General features: G+C 40.1%; 4 protein-coding genes across 4 annotated transcripts; 3 read left to right on the forward strand and 1 right to left on the reverse strand.

The window, feature by feature from the left end:
* Window positions 1–1449: 1449 nt before the first annotated feature.
* AK88_00878 (uncharacterized protein) lies at window positions 1450–2573 on the forward strand (the record flags this gene model as incomplete). The annotated part of the gene is made up of 5 exons (XM_012478522.1): window positions 1450–1509; window positions 1700–1805; window positions 1999–2102; window positions 2216–2311; window positions 2460–2573. 5 exons carry the CDS (start codon window positions 1450–1452, stop codon window positions 2571–2573), a joined length of 480 nt encoding a protein of 159 aa, XP_012333945.1.
* Window positions 2574–5161: 2588 nt separating this feature from the next.
* AK88_00879 (ATP-dependent protease HslVU, ATPase subunit) lies at window positions 5162–7678 on the forward strand (the record flags this gene model as incomplete). Its single annotated transcript, XM_012478523.1, has 1 exon — window positions 5162–7678. The coding sequence occupies one exon, from the start codon at window positions 5162–5164 to the stop codon at window positions 7676–7678; it is 2517 nt and encodes an 838-aa protein (XP_012333946.1).
* Window positions 7679–8839: 1161 nt separating this feature from the next.
* On the forward strand, window positions 8840–9703 carry AK88_00880 (uncharacterized protein; the record flags this gene model as incomplete). Its single annotated transcript, XM_012478524.1, has 1 exon — window positions 8840–9703. One exon carries the CDS (start codon window positions 8840–8842, stop codon window positions 9701–9703), a length of 864 nt encoding a protein of 287 aa, XP_012333947.1.
* Window positions 9704–10707: 1004 nt separating this feature from the next.
* AK88_00881 (uncharacterized protein) lies at window positions 10708–14292 on the reverse strand (the record flags this gene model as incomplete). Its single annotated transcript, XM_012478525.1, has 1 exon — window positions 10708–14292. The coding sequence occupies one exon, from the start codon at window positions 14290–14292 to the stop codon at window positions 10708–10710; it is 3585 nt and encodes a 1194-aa protein (XP_012333948.1).
* Between the last annotated feature and the right edge of the window lie 2323 nt (window positions 14293–16615).

The following is a 16615-nucleotide window of genomic DNA, read 5'->3' on the forward strand; positions in this document are numbered from 1 at the left end:
AGCTGTACAGCTGTTGCGTCAATTTTGCCTTAGCATGTGTAAAAGCGTAGAAAGGGCAGGAACGATTCATATTGCTTTGTAGGTACGTGTTCGCACATTTTAGCACACCCTATTGCGTGCCTTCCCGACAAGGCGAAAGAGGAAGTTTGAACTGGGGACCCATATCCCTAATGGCAAGTGTTGACGTAAGAGCAACCCTCATTTATGGTGTAAGGTATATGGAAACATTCCCGCCAACAGCTACATCGCGCCAGGAAAAAGAAAGAAGGAACAGGAGGAAGTGGCGTAGCAGGTGAAGTAATTGTGGTGCTTTTCTTTTCAACATATGTTTTGGAACACCTGCCTGTCTATCATGTTTACATATCCATTAGCGGCTCCGCTTTGGCTACACAACGTTGTCGCCTTTTTTAATGTCCAAGGTTGGGGGTACCTTGGTGGAGTCACTTCTCCAAGTTTATTCCTTTCTAATTTGTTATTTGTTCATTTGTTCATATGTTTACTCTTCACGATTTTTTTTTTTTTTTTTTTTTGCGTGTGCACATGTGCGTGCGCGGGAAATGGTCCCCCGGGGCCAAGTTCAATGGGCAACTGGAGGGGACACATTAGCAGCGTAATTATTAAAAGAGGCAAAACATTGTTCGCAAAAAAAAAGGGTAACATTTGACGACAAATAAGTCGAAATTTTGTTTAAAAAATGTAACACATTTTTGTAAAAAAAAGTCAAAAACGTTGGCATAAAAAGTGCAAAAAAAAGTGGACAAAATTGCGGGGAAAAAAAACACAAAAGCAACATCGCTCGGCCATTTTCTACAAAAAGGAGAATTAAAGTAAAAAATTATACCACGAAGAATCGCCTGGCATAACGCATTTTTGTCTCCCCAATTTCCTAGTTTGTTTTGTTGTGTGCGCGTACATATAGGAAGTGTATATTTACACATATATGCGCTCTTGTACCTGCGCGCACGCGATTGGCCCTTTTGCAAATAAGCAACCGTGTCTACACTGCGTCTGTCGCGAGAGCGCTGTTACCTTGAAGGAAGAATTGTATTGCCACTGTGGGCCACTTTTTTTTTTTTTCCACATCCTTTGTTATCAAGTCAAAAGAGGAACAAGTGTATTTATGCACGATCGTGTTACAATCATTCTCACCCGTGAACTTAAAAAAAAAAAAATGATTTTTTATAATTTTAAAAGGAAGTACAACCATTTGTATTACAGCTAAATAACTGTTTAAGGGAATTGCAGGGACGCTGGTGCAACGGTGTTCATTCCAATTTCGCAAAAAAAAGAACAAGGTATCATTTCGACACATTTATCATCCTAGTGGGAACCCACAAAAAAAAAAAAAAATATGCACAAATGCGTACCTACATACACTTTCGCCAACTCCTTCCCCTTCCCTTAGAGTGCCAACTGTTGCAGAATATAAGGAACAACCCCTGATAAACAATGATGCAGGAAAATTGCTCCAGGAAATCCGTTTCCAAACTGTTCGACTGCTTATCGAAGGTAAATCTCCTTGAAGCGTTTTCCACTTTTGATATTACCACACTATGTTTGCATACCTTTTGTGTAAATGGACCTGCATGTGCACATTGTCCACCAACTTCAGGAGCCTAGGAAGGCTAGCTCCTGTCTGGCTATTTGTGCCACTTCATTTGTTCGTACATTTTTTTTTTTTTTGTTTTTCCCATTTCAGGAAATTGAAAAACAGCAACCAAAGAACGTTATTCATTTTATGGTAGATTTTTTATGTAAGAATTATGGTTCACATTTGAGGGGATTTGCCCATGTCTGGGATGTAGGTAATAAGACGAAATGGTGTTGCATGTTTCAAAAGGGCTTACATTTGTTCGAAATTGTGCAGAGAGGTAGATGTAGAGGTCAATAATGTGGGGATTGCCAAAAGGCAGACAAACATTTAAACATAGGAACAAAGAAAAATGCATTTTTTTTTTTCTTATTTTTACTTTTTTTCCTTTTGGACTTGCCTCGCAGATTTGGAATTGGAGAAGGAAAAAAAACTCGTGATAGAATTTTTTAAGAGCCAAAAATTAACTACAGAAATTGCCAAGCATTTCATCAATGTCGGATTTGACAGTGTAAGGAGGGGGAAGTCCCAATAATCTGCACTTGGCAAGTGCACAAAATTGGTGTTTTTATTTGGTGTACTCCATTTGCGTTAATTTTTTTCTTTTTTTTACTATTTAAAAAGATGGAGTCTCTGCTATACTTGAATGCCCACATTTTGGACGACATCGAAAAGTTTAACAACGTGAATTGGCTGCCCGGGCATAAAATAAGACTGCAGGTAGGGGAATATGAGGTGCACACTGTAAAGGAGTTGCCTCCACGCGCAAGACTGCATGGGCTGTGTGAGTCCATTTGGGGAATTATACCTCCCATCTGTCCTCCTTTCACCATTCCACCGTTCACCATTCCGTACCCCTCCAACGCAGCAAATGTTTTCAAATATGCAGGAGAACGTCAAAACGTTCTATGCCGAGTATGACAAGGACGACATAAAATGCGGCCTCGACTATAGCGCATTACGAGTAAGTCCGGGGAGGTGAAAAAAAGAAAAAAAAAAAAATGTGAGCGTTCCCAAACAACAGCATGGGCAATTACAACTGTGTGTGTGTGTGTGCATATAAGCGTGAGAGGATAGTTTTTCCAACAAGCCATTACAGTGACGTCGTTTCCTCCACACCTTCACGCAGCAACAAGCAAGCTACACGATACTGTCCCCTTCTCAGCAGCTTTAAATTGTGAATAAATGTCAAAAACGGAGCGAAGCAGTGTGGAATATTCCTAAGGGGTATTCCATTTTTTTGTGGGGGAAGATACTTGAATGTAACTATACCAGTGGTCATTACACATTGTTCAACACAGTGTGTGTGTGTGTTTTTTTTTTTTTTTTTTTTTTGGTTTTTATTTAGCTATCCATTTTGGTACTATTTGGCTGTTTTCACAGTGGCGCAATTTCCACACTTGTGTGCATTTCATGCGCGCATATACGCCATCCCATTGCAGTTGCCGAATGATGCGCGCGTTCAACCGTTTACTGTGTAAAACCTACCTTGTAAAAAAAAAAAAATTATCTCCCTTCAAAAGCACACTGCGTGCTAAGGCAATACCCATTGTGATATTTTTTTTTTTTTTTGTTTTGCCTTCCCATTTTGTAAAGAAAGCGAGGGGATTGGCATCATGGCAAAAAAGAAAGGGGGTAGATAAAGGAAAAAGGTGGCTGCTAAGAGGGGGGGGGAGGCTTGCCAAGGAAACATCCCATTGGCGGGTTTACCGAACGAAAAATTGCCAAATTGTGAACAAGTCTGTGAAGTGCATTTTCACCTCACACTTGAGCGTATTATATTTTTATTTTTTTTTTTTTTTTACGAACATGCGGGTGATTGGTAAGAATTATTTTTCACTCAGGGGAGGGAAACAGTCTGGAAATTTGCACACCACAAGTGCGCATGGGTTGGACTTAAGACTAGAGGATGGCAAATGGGGTGTACCTCCTGTGCGCGTTAATTTTCTTTGCGTGAACAATTGGACACCTGCCGTCACGCACATACAACGCGTTGTACGTTTGTTTATTTTCTTTCTTTTGTGTGTTTTAAAGGGTTTTGGGTCTTGCAACGGAACAACCGCGATCGAGGAGGTATGTCCATGGTCAACAGACAAGTCGAGCGCCGTTACGCTTGCGTGAACTCGTAACAAGGTGAATACACACGTGCGTACTTTTACATACATGCCTTCACCCCTGTTTCGTATTTACGCAAGCCCGTGTGCACTTTGGGCCATTTCTTTTAAAATGTAGCCCTGTGAGGGTTTTATGGCACCTGCGCTTTTTCAGGTGAACGGAGAAAAAAAAGAAAAGATAAGTCGGGGGAGGAAAATGTACGCGCGGGCTGCACACAGGGGTATGCACATGTAAAGCAGTATATAAACGTACAAATGGACATAAATGTAACCATGTGCAATGTGCACGCCCGCATTTCTCACCATTGATGAACGGGCGGGGACTTATGGGGGTGTGCGTGTGCATACCAGGCATTCACCCATAACAAAGATACACTCAGCACGCAATGGACATTTGGGTTTTCCCCTCATGGGAAAAAAAAAAAAATGGATCATCGAGCGACGGTTTGGTTAAGCACAACCAAGCGATGTTAAAAGGAAGCATAAATGAAAAATCGCTCGCGCACGCATGGTACACATGAGGAGGAATGATTTTATTTAAATAAATTTTGATAGGAGAAAAAAAAATAAATAAAATACAATAAAACAGTGAGCTCAAACTGGTCATTCGTAAAAATAAATTAAGTTAAAATTACGCAAGGCAAAGAAAAAAAAAAAAAAAATTTAACCCTCCGAAAATATAAGCATTTTTGTTTACTTTTTTATATGGGATTTTTTTTTTTTTTTTTTCATTCCTGTTTTAACACCCTCTTCTTCCCATGTGTTTGTAGCGCAATTTTTTTTTTCGCCTCTTCCACCGCGCGTGCTTAAACAATGCGCATCCCGTTTTCATGTTTCTTTGTTCCTTCCGCCAACGTTGAGCATGTAATTGGTGATTTCCTATGTTGATTATTTTTGTTTTCTCAACTGTATAAAGTGGGCAGCTATTTTATTTTTTTTGTTTTAAAAAAGGTCGTTTAAGCCAAGGGAAAGTATTGTGTATACATGGATACAAAATGAGTCACATTGGCACATACACGAATGTATGCTGTGCCCATTGTAGTTGAATGTTCTTTAGGGAGAGTTGTCCCTCACGAATGCGTTTGCCGTATGTATATCGCTAGGTACCTGTTCGCACACGAGCAGCACATTGCGTAACATCATTAGCTGCGGCGTAAAGAAGGGAACTCTCCCTGTTTGTGACGTAGTGGGGCCCGTCGCAGGGACGGCTGTTTGAGTGGAGCAACTTGCGCTGTATTCGCCATCGGCTGTGTCACCGGCGGATCAGCAAAAAAGAAAAACCAGAAACAAAGCTAAAAAAGGCGAAAGTAATCATAAAAAAGAAAATAAAAAAAAAAAAGAACGACAGCCTGCACCGCTCTCTGCAAGCGACGTAGCAGCCGATCAAGGAGTATGCAACCCTCCCGCCGGAGCGGAAGCCCCAACACCCTGACAGCCAATCCTCAAAAAGAAGACCATGAAAAACCTCCATCCGAACAAGTACATTAAATTGGTGAATTTTCTAAACAAGAAGAAAAAATGCCCCCAACTTAATTTTAAATATGTCAAAGGTGGTGAAGAAGGATGTGACCTTCAGCTAGCTAATTATGTAAACAGAAACAAAGGAATAATACGAAACGATGCCTTAAGATACACAAATGAAAATGCAGTCTCGAACATACCTTTTAATGCGGCCGAGCTTACAAATGGGTCAGTGGTTTCCTCCATGGAAAGCAAGGGGGTGGAAAGGAAACTGTTTCTATCAAATGGCACCAAAGGGAACAGAAATAACAACCTGGGTACGGATTCCCAAACGAATGAAGATTTAACGATACAGGTAAATTATGCCAATGGGGAAGAGAAGCTCCGAAACGGTGCCATTTCACCTTTAACAGGGTGCAAAATGGAACAGACAGGAAGGAAAAAGTTAGATATAATATCACACTACGAGGGACTGGGAGAAGGTAGTACACACAAGAGGGAGGATCAGGTCAATTACAAGGTGATGCGCATGCATTGTAACGGAGCATCATACGAAGGTGTTAATTCGACCGAGGGGAGAAACAACCTACACAGAAATGGCGAAATGAACAAATTTGATGTTTTTCAAAAGAAGGAATCCTCTCGAGATGGGTGTGGCATGGAAGGGGGACAAATACACACCGGTGAGAAACTCACCCATTTAGGATTTAACCACCGAGGGGGTCGTTACACCGCTACTAATGGAGACGAAGGGAGGTACGATGCGGGTGAGAAGAACCGTGAAGCCAATACACTTCAAACAGAGGAGGGACAACAAAAAGAATTAAGTAGTGAGGAAAATTTTGCCAAAGTGAGAATTACCAAGGAAAATATTATCATCGTGGATAGTTTGCAGGAAGAAGGTCGAAAGGGAAAGAAAACGAAAAAAATGACTATGACGGAGGAGAAGGAAAATATGGATGACCATGTAGAGACGCTAGAGAGTAGTGCGAGAAGCGATGGGCAGGAGAAATGCTTGAAGGTAGAAGGGACACATGGGGGAGAAGAAACAGGTGATAGAAGTGAGAGAGGAGAAAATGATGAGGTAGGAGGAGATAAGCAGAAGAAAGTATGTGATGATAATCTAAATGAAGAAGGAAAGGAAAAGGACAAAATAAATTTTCAAATGAAGAATGGTAAAGCGAATAAAAAGTGCCTGTACCCACATGAAATTGTGGAATATTTAAACAAATATATTATAGGTCAAACGGAAGCAAAGAAAGTGGTAGCAAATGCATTGAGACAGAGGTGGAGAAGGATACAAGTAGATGACGATATGAAAAAGGACATCATCCCAAAGAACATATTAATGATAGGGCCAACTGGAGTTGGTAAAACAGAAATAGCCAGAAGAATTTCCATGTTTGTGGATGCACCATTTATCAAGGTCGAAGCGACAAAGTTTACTGAAGTGGGATTTCACGGAAAGGACGTCGACCAGATTATTAAAGACTTAGTCGAAATAGCCGTAAAGAGACAAAAAACAAAATTCGAAATTGAGATAAGAGAACAAGCACAAGAGACGGTGGAAAATATCATTTTGTATTCTTTACTAGGAAATATAAAAGAGGAGGAGAAAAATATTTGGAGAAAATATTTAAAAGATGGTTCCCTGGACGACAAGGTAGTTAGCATTGACATCCCTAACTATGTAAATAATAATATGTTTTCAAACGACTCAGTTGAGAATGCAGTGAAAGAAGCGCTAAGCAATCACCAAAATATTAAGAGCGTCAAAATTATACACCAGAATATTAATAAACAGAATGATAAAAAAACCATGACAATACGAGAAGCGAAACAGAAACTTTTGCAGTTGGAAATTGACTCCTCGATGAATCAGGACGTTATTTTAAAAACAGCTATCAGTTCTGTAGAAGAAGAAGGAATTGTCTTTATTGACGAAATTGACAAAATATGTTCCAAATCGAATTCATCTTATAACGGACCAGATGCAAGCGCGGAGGGGGTTCAGAGAGATTTACTTCCTCTCATAGAAGGATGTGTAATTAACACCAAGTATGGAAATATCAACACTAACTATATTTTGTTTATCGCTTCTGGTGCCTTCCAGAGAGTTAAGCCCAATGATATGCTCAACGAGCTACAAGGAAGATTGCCTGTTCATGTGAACCTCTCCAGTTTAACCATAAATGATTTTATTCAAATTTTAACAAAGACACATAATAATTTGTTGCAGCAGAATATTGCCCTGCTGAAAACGGAAGGGATCGATTTGCAATTTACAGATGATGCTATTGAAACGATCGCCAATGCAGCACATGATATGAACTTTTACGTGGAGAATATCGGTGTGCGAAGACTCCATACCATCATAGAAAAAATTATGGAGGACATCAACTACGATGTCTACAATTATGTGAACAAGACGATTGTCATTGACAAGGAGAAGGTCAAGAAGTCCCTCGAGGGATTCATTAAGCAGTTCGACTTGAAGAAGTACATCATTTGAAAGCTACACCGTTTGGGACGTACATCTTTGAGAAGTGCACCGTTTGGGAAGTAGTTCTGCGGGGGAGCGGGTCCGGGCAAGCTGTATATGCCTTTTTCTACATTTTTTTTTTTTTTACCCCCGTTTTTCTCCTACACATACAGGTGGGCTTATTTATTATAATGCACACATTGTGTGTACTGCATTGCATAGAGATATATAAAAATTGACCCGTGAGGTGGTACACTCCCTCCATGCCAACCTAGTGTCACCTCCCATGTTTGTTTCTTCCCCTTTTCTTTTTTTTTGGGGGGGGGTGAAGCGACGATTGGATCTTTGGTGTGTATGCGGGGGGAGCTTCATTAAATGCATAATTTTTCGAGGCATTTTTTTTTTTCCTTTTTTTTTTTTTTTTTTTTTTCCATTTTGGATTTGTTGTAGTGCGGTTGGGCAAGAGTATTCGCATGGGAACGGGTGTGCTGCTGTGTGGGTTACCCCAGTGTTGATCGTGCTTATGTTCATAAGTAGGTGTGCGATTATTTACATTTCTTAAGGAGTGGCGCGAAACAGGGCAGTCGCTCTTGCAATGGCAAACCGCAGCGTTAATGTATTAAAAACGAACTTAGGCTAACTTTAAAAAAAATAAATAAATAAAAATAAGGGTATTGTTAAGGACCTCCACACGCAATTAACAAATGTGTGAGCGTATGTATTAGTACCTTTCCCCTGAACGAAGGGAAGATTTGCAATGTGTTTATGCTGCTAGTGCGAGCATGGACAGAGCGTTGAAAGGATATAAGTGAGGGCACTGGGTTCGGAGCCAGTTGAGCATCCCTCCTGTTGGTGATATTGTGCCCTTCCGCGAACACACTATGCAAAGGTGCTTTGCTCCCCGTGGGGAAAAGGCTCTACCTATATATATTATTGGGCACAAAAAAAAAAAAAAAAAAAAATTCTTTCAGAATGACAACACCAGTTTGATCAAGGAGAAATGTGTGAAGGTAGCAGCAAAGGAGAATAATTCATGAAGTTGGTTGAGAAAATTAGGTAGCACTTCCTTCCATAAGTCGCTTATACATATATACATATATATATATTTGTGTTGACCCCCTGGTGTTTGTATTACAAACGATTGTTAGAGGTTCTTTTTCCTTCACCTCCTTTAAAAGCTCCCAAGAAATAATGGCTGATGAGGGAACTTTCCAAAGCGAAGAAATCCAAGGAGCAACGAAGAGGCTCCTGCTGAAAATAAAAAACGAAAAAAAAAATGAAGAAATAATAAAAAAAACAATTGACGAGTATAAACAAACAATAGAAGTAATATCAACCCTAACGAAGAAACTTAATTACAAAATAATAATCCCATATTCTAAAGTAGCTTTTTATGAAGGGCAAATAAAATATACAAATAATATATACCAGGACATTGGCTGCAATACATATTGCGAAAGGACAACAGAAAAAGCAAAAGAATTTTTAGAAAGAAAATTAAAATTTTACCAAGACAAGTATAACATTGTGCATGAGTCATTAAACAAATTGACGAAAGAATTGGAGCTTTCCTTGGAGCTTAATTTTCGCGCCAATTGTGAGAAAGAGGATGCACAGGCGGGGGGGGATGGAAACAACGTGTTTCTGCGCCCTGATGGTTTCTTTGAAATTAGGGAAGAATATCACGAGAGTGATGAGGAGGGAGATTTGGACCAGGTGGGGAAACAAAAGGAGCCCGTCAAAAGTGGAGTGAAGAAAGAAGGGGAAGTACAAAAGAGGGAATACCGTGGTGGGCTTCATAGTGGTATACCGTACCCAGGCACACAACGAGGTGGAAGAGACACCCCTGTCCTGAAGGGTATTGCTGCTGACCGGCGAACAATTTCGCCAAGTAACCTAACTGAAAAGAAGCAGCCTCCAGGTGAGGAGATGCAGGAAGGTTCTGCCACTATGAGCCGGAATTCTCCCAAGGGTATCTCTTTAAATGTTAACAAACAGGGGCTTTTAAATATAAAGGAAAACTACAACAGCAGTGGGAGCGATTGTGAAGAGTGATCCCACATCCTCATGTTTGTGTTTCGTTTTGTGGGCTCTCTCCACACTCTGTTTAGTGCAAACCCGTGTCTTCCTTGGCTTTACCATTTTTCCGTCAGTCTGTTTTTTTTTGCCCGTTCCCTTGTCATGCATGTCTAAAATTGTGTCTAGTCCAAACCATGCATTTTTTTAAAATGGGGCGGATGGAGCGCCATTTTTTGTTTTTTTTTTTTTGTGCCCTCTCTGTGGCAGCGTCACCGCGGGGTGAATTTGTAAAAAAAAATAAAATAAAAATTCATTTTTGAACAAATGGAAAAATAACCCTCCCACTTGAAGGGGAAAAAAAAAAATGGGTGACCTGCGTGTATAGCAGATGTACAAAATTTAAAACAAATGAACTTTGCCAAAAAGGGAAACTCACGGGTGGGTAAATCCCGTCTGAGCATCGGTTAATGAATTATCGGCGACTTAGAATACTCACGCGGAAGGCCCTAAGTCACGAGGCAGAAATTGTTCGATGGGGGTTAATTATTAGACAAAATTGAGGGGTGAAAGGGAAAGGAAAAAAAAAAAAAAAAACTTACATTCGTACGAATAAAAGGAAAATAAAATTTTATAAAAAAACACAAAAAAATGAACTTCAAGTGATTAATCAGGTTTAAATTATTTATTTTTTTTTTTTTTCGACTCAGATTCGTACTTCAAATGTGCAGTTGTTACGTTCTCGTGTGGGCGCAGTGCACTACACGCGCGATGGAACAAACAAACAAATAAACAAATGAACGATCGTGCGAGCTAATTGTTTCCCGCACACACGCACACACGCACACACGAACACACATGTGGAGCGCCTCGAAAGCAACTTGCAGTGAATGAACCGCCACATACACAAAACAAACACATGGCAGATCTCCTGCCCGGCGAAACATATATAACCCAATTGGGGGAGAATATTAAGAGGGTTCCAGAATAATTGAGTTGGTTTTGAAAAAAATGGCGTGCACTAGTTCACATCATCCCGCTTGTCAACCCTGTGCATAGCGCCCCTTGTTGTTCTCCCCTTCGTTATCTGCGTTTATGTCATCCAACTCCATGTCCCCAGTGTTTTTTCCAAACTGGTAATATTTATTTATTGAAGAAACGTCAAACCAGCTACTGTCCTTGGCGTAGGAGTGTATTAAATTAAAGATTCCTAGTGCATTATTTTTTTCCTCACTGTTTTGTTTCTTTTCGCTATCCTCCGGGTTAATATATTGGCTAATGCTGAAAATGCTTTCCTCCTCTTCTTCTTCTGCTTCATCGTCGTGGTCTTCTTCATTTTGGTCATCTGGCTTTTTATTTTCAGCACGTTGACTTGCATTCAATTTTTTTTTTTTTTTTTTTTTTTCCTTTTTACTTTCATCTGTTTCTACTCCTTTGTTCGTCCTGCGTATCTCCTTGGCGTTATTAATTTCATGTTCCTCCTCTTCATTCATTTTTTTTTCAAATTGTTTAACCCTTCCCGTGATGATGCTTTCTTCTGCTGGGTTGTCATCATCCTTTAGCCAGTAGCCTTCTTCTTCATCCCTCGGGGAGGAGTTTTCCCTAAAGGGGTAGTAGCACTCATTGTTGGTGTCATTTGGATTATGGTAATATGCGTGTCTTTTTAAGCTGCCTGTGAGACTTTTCCTTTCTTTACTAAGTCTAAAATGTTTTGTTTGTACATTTTCCTCCAGGGAGGTGCACCCAGAAGAATTGTTCCTCATTGCATCCTTTTCATTTCCATTTGCATTACGATAAGGTACGCATTTTCCTTGAAGCAAATTGTATTTTTCTCCCGAGTCCTGCTTCTTCCCGTGTGAATCAAATTTCTTTCTTCTATTGAATTCGACGAAGGAGTCACTTTTGCATAACACATGTTGGTCTGTTTCCTCGTCCTCTTCATCGAACTGATGTTCCCCTCTACAACCACTTTGTTCATCACAGCGTTTTTCACCCTTGCCACGGTTATGGCGCCCTTTCTTTTTACTTTTAATAATCTGTTGTCCGGCTAGGTTGAAGCTAGACAAATTTTCTTCGCTTACATTACTGCCGTACATTTCACAGGTGTGCGCGTTAGCCTTTGCATTGTCTTCGGTGACGTCCTTCCCTCTGTGCGCACTGCTTGAAGTGGTTGCCTGGCCAGGTTCATTACTACCTGCATGGCTCGAGTGGCTTCTCTCATCGGTGGTGCTTTCTTTCTGCGCAGAATTGAGTGACTTTTGATGGTTCTCCCTCGCTGCCCCTTCACTCCCATCACAATTCAGTTGCGTATGCTTCTTCTCTTCGTAACTGCTTGGGAAGGAATCAACCGGGGTTGATAAAATTCCCTTTTGGAGATTCATCTTTTCACCCTTTGAGCCTTTTTTATTCATACTGCGGAGTGACTGCCTTCCCCTCGCTGCGGCGTAGTACTCCCCAGTGGTACTGTTCATGTTGATGGTTTTCCATTTGCTTCCTGCGATGGGGAGTGACCTGGGAACACTTGACGATTTCACATGATGGGTCCGATGAGACTGGTTGGTCGAATTGCTGAAAATGTCATTTCCCGTGTCGTTGCTACTATTTTGGCTAGTCACGGTTTCATTTTTTGTTTTCTTCAAATTCTTTTCATTGCTGCTTAAAATTTTGTAGTAAAACGTGTTCATGTTATTCCTGTCTCGTGCGTTCTTCGATTTGTCCTCCCCATTTTGTATATCCTCCTCATATTCACTATGTTGTTTTTGCTTTTCTTCTTCTCCCCTCCGATCGCATTTGCACGACGGGGTCATCTCCTTCGCATCTTGTTCTTTAATTCTCTGCAGTTTTGGAGACCCCTGGGGTGTGCGACTATGTCCCCTAGCCGCCTTTCCCTGAGACAATTTCCTCTCCCCTTGACGCTCTGCTAGGCTGTCCCTTTTAAGAACCCGGTTTGAGAAAAAGTTCAGGAGGGGAACTCCGTCAAGGGCGGAAAAATTGGACGGGCTAAAACTGGCTGGAGTGAAGCTTCCAGGGGAAAAAACCCCTGGGGTGAAATTTCCTGGAGGAGTGGAATTGGCTGGGCCAGTCTGATCCACGTTTGTGCCATCAGTTACTCCTGTAGTACCATTGGGGGCAGGCTCTTCTTGCACATGGGTAAAATGGCAAGTGTTTATATCTTCAATGAAAAATTTGAATTGTCCATCAAAGGGAATATCTTCCCTCTCAATATTATCAAAGAGGAAACTAAGTTCAGGATTTAAATTAACGGATTCTGATTTTTTTATTAATAATTTTGCAATGAGAATATCATCGTTGCTTTCATTATACTTTAATGATTTTAATAATTTTAAAATTTTTTCAAATTTATGTTTCATTAAGTAGCTTTTTAATATTTTCAACAGAGCAACTGAGATCATAAGAATGGTTTTTATGCTGGTACTGAATAGGTAGTCCCATATAACTATAACACTCTTGATCGGGAGACTAGCAATGAATAGTGTTAGTAACCACTGGTGTAGGTACACAGGAGGAAACACTTCTTCTTGATTAAAATGATCAACCAAGTCGGGAACTTCACATTGTAATATTTTCTCAAATAAATATATATATCTATTAAGTAGAGGAAATTTTTCTTTATAAAATTCCTTCAGGTGATAATTATTCATGAGACTAACTAGAACACAAAAGGTTTCGATTTCATTAAAATTGCTTACTATGAGTAGGAGTCCTACCAGGAAATTCATCCCTTGGCAGTACCCTACAGACGGCTCCACATTTGAATATGCATTTAAAATGCGAAACAGCTGCTCCTGAGCATACTTATCGAATATTAATAACTCGGGAAAGGTCCTTGATATATCTATCATTATCAAATTGGTATAATTTGATTTTTTTTTGGATAAAAAATAATATTTTTTTTGATATTTGTTGAGCAGAATTTTACTGTTGGTTATTTGGAACCAGACTTTCCACCTATATTTTTGTGGGATCCCTCTTTTCACTCTCCTTAGGAAGGTCGTTCTGTGTGTCTTCATGAACCAGTTGATGTCTCTGTTGATCATAGATGACCACTTCTCCAATACACGTACGTTATTTTTTTCTCCACATGAGAGTAGTTCATTTGTGTAGTGCTTCCTTAACCCTATGGTTGGATCGTACAGCCTTTTCTGTGTTTCTTCCCAGTTCTCCATGAACTTGGTTTCTTCATCAAGGTCAGCGCACGTGGAGCTGTCTTGCCCCTCGTTAGGCCCGTGGCTTCGCCGTTCCCTCGCTCGGACTGTGTCCGCAGCTGCTTCGTTGGCATTTGCGCTGGTAGCTTCATTAGCAGCCTCGTTAGAAGTTTGATTCGCTGATGCGCCGTCTTCACCCTTGGTCGTCTGTGCACTACCACCCCATGAACCATCTCTACGGTGGTGGTCATTTTGCCTCCTCTTATGCACATCGCTGTGCCCCCTTGATTGACCTCCCTGTGTGTCATCACTATGTAAATCATGTGCATTCTCCTTCCTCTTGTTTAAGCTTTCCTTCCTTCGATGATATTTCTTCCCATCACCTACATTTTCCTCTTTTTTGTCCCTTTCGCTGTGGTCTTCGTCGATAGGGCGCAGCTCCACAGTGTTTGGATCCCCCATGATGACGTCTGGGGGGAAGGTCTCACGTTTACCTCAGCTTCACTGGTTAGACACGCAAAAAAAAAAAAAAAAACTCTCAATAAAAATTGGTCACCGCGTTGTCTTCAATCTTGTTTCAGCAAAACTGTAGCATACATGCGTGTGTACCAAGGTGGGGAGCCAAATTGGTATGCAAACGGTGGGATGAAATAAAACGGAAAAAAAAAAAAAAAAACAGTGTCACAGGGTGCATGCGTGCTGGCATGACTCTATCTAATGTTGGCTACTGCAACAGAACCGCCGTAAATAGGAACATGGTTGAGTGGACTACTGCTAAGTAGCTATCTCGCCTTCCATACGAGCACTACACAAATGGCCGTCTTGCTGTTCCCCCTATGGATGATTTGGTGCTTGCGGCAAAATTAGTTCTTTCCTATTTTATGGGTACAAATTGGTAATGCCTTTTCTGCTATGAGATGGTTGGCTATGTAAAATTCATGCTGCGATAATTAGCAATTGGTTATTAAAACAGTAATTGTACTGAGTATACAAAAACGGGTGGCAGGTGGCACTAATATATAAAATGGAAAACTTTTGGGGGATCCTTACATGAACCGCAAAAATGAACGCACTGCAATAGTAACTACTGTATTTTGTCCTTTTCTTTTTTTTTTTTATGTTTGGTGTTTTCTCCGTGCTTCAAGTTCTGTCAAATATTCTCTAGTTGAATCTTTCCCCCGTTTTTTGTTCTGCCCTTTAAACATAGCAATTTTGAAAAAAAAACACAAAAAAAGGGGAAGAAAACGAAATTGCTCCAAAAATCGTAATAATTATAAAGAGAAAATGATGACCTAAGGATTTTTGGTTAAGAATGTAGCTAGTTTTCCTTTCGCTAATCATGTCCTCCTACCAAGGTTAACGAGATTAAACGAGATTAAACAAGATCATGAGTCGTTCATGTTATGGGATATTTAATTTATTATGCATGCTCGTTTCAAACCCTCCAGAGTGGGAACACGAAAAAAAAAATTTCTCTTGTCACGCGCACGTCAATATCCAGAGTTCGTTTGTTCTACCCCCGCAAAAACAAGTTTGGGTTTTCCCCTGTATCATTATACATATACATAAAAACTAGGCACGATACGAATATGTCCCCCATGCAATAATGAGGAACTACGCGTGCGCTGCACTTGTGCGTAAAATATTATTTTAACGCGCATGTATGAGCTGGTGCATATATTATATGTTATGGCGAGCCTGGTCATATTGGTTGGATTATATTCGCGCTTTGCCTCATTAACCCATCGGACGCAGTTGGCGACGCCACAGGGCGCGCGAGTCACGGAAGAAAACAAACACAAAAAAGGTGAAAAAACAAAAGAGCGCAACGATGCGGTCAAATCAATATCATATATATAATTCTTCCAAAACGCTCCATGCGAAGGTTTATATATCTACAGAGTTTGTGTGCCTGCAATGTACAACTTATTTTTTTTTTTTTCCTATATGGTTTGGTTAGGACAGTATTTAACATGCAAGTGGCCTTGTCCTGCCTATAGGGAAAAGTCCATTTTGTGAGGAAAAAAAAAAAACGAGGAAAGAAATTTGCACCCTTTTTTGTCCTCACTGCTTTGCGTAAAAAAAAAAAAAAATACAGTATCCTTCGGATTTGCCTACATTTATCGCTCAAGTATTTAATCCTTTTTTCCCTGTAATAAGTCCATCCCATTAGATTTTTTTTTTTTCTTTTTTGACTTTTGCTCAAATTGTTACCTCGTATAGTATACAGGCAAAAACGCACATGGTTATATATGTCCTATGGTGGACGGAGTTAAATGGCATGGCTTTTTTCCCTTTATGGTATTTTCCCCTTTGCAAAGTCCAAAAAGATTACAGGAAGAAACATGTTATGTAGGTTTTTTTTTTTTTTTTGTTATTTTAAAGTGTCCAAAAGTGAGTTATATATTAGGTTTAACTTTACATTTTTCCTCCGTTTTTTTTTTTTTTCTTTTTTTTTCTTTAATTGTTGTGAAAGCTCAAAAACCAAAAAAAAAAAAGAAGAAAGGTATCTTATCATTTTCTTTTCCTTTTCCTTTTTAATGGCCATCAGTGGTATATCGTATGAAGACGTAGGCCAATGGGAGAAATTAAAAATTTCGAACATTGGATTTACAAAGTTGTGGCGGCAGTTGTCCACATGCAGTCCAAATGTGAATATTGGACGTAAATGTCTGTACGGGTTGGGGAAGGAGGGGTGATCATTTGCATTGAACGAATTGCATACTTGTGGGGAAGTCACATAGCGGGGTGACTTATGGAGCATGTACCGGTTTCACAACGCCGA

Source organism: Plasmodium fragile, assembly GCF_000956335.1.
Source record: "Plasmodium fragile strain nilgiri unplaced genomic scaffold supercont1.7, whole genome shotgun sequence".
Taxonomy (NCBI): Eukaryota; Apicomplexa; class Aconoidasida; order Haemosporida; family Plasmodiidae; genus Plasmodium; species Plasmodium fragile.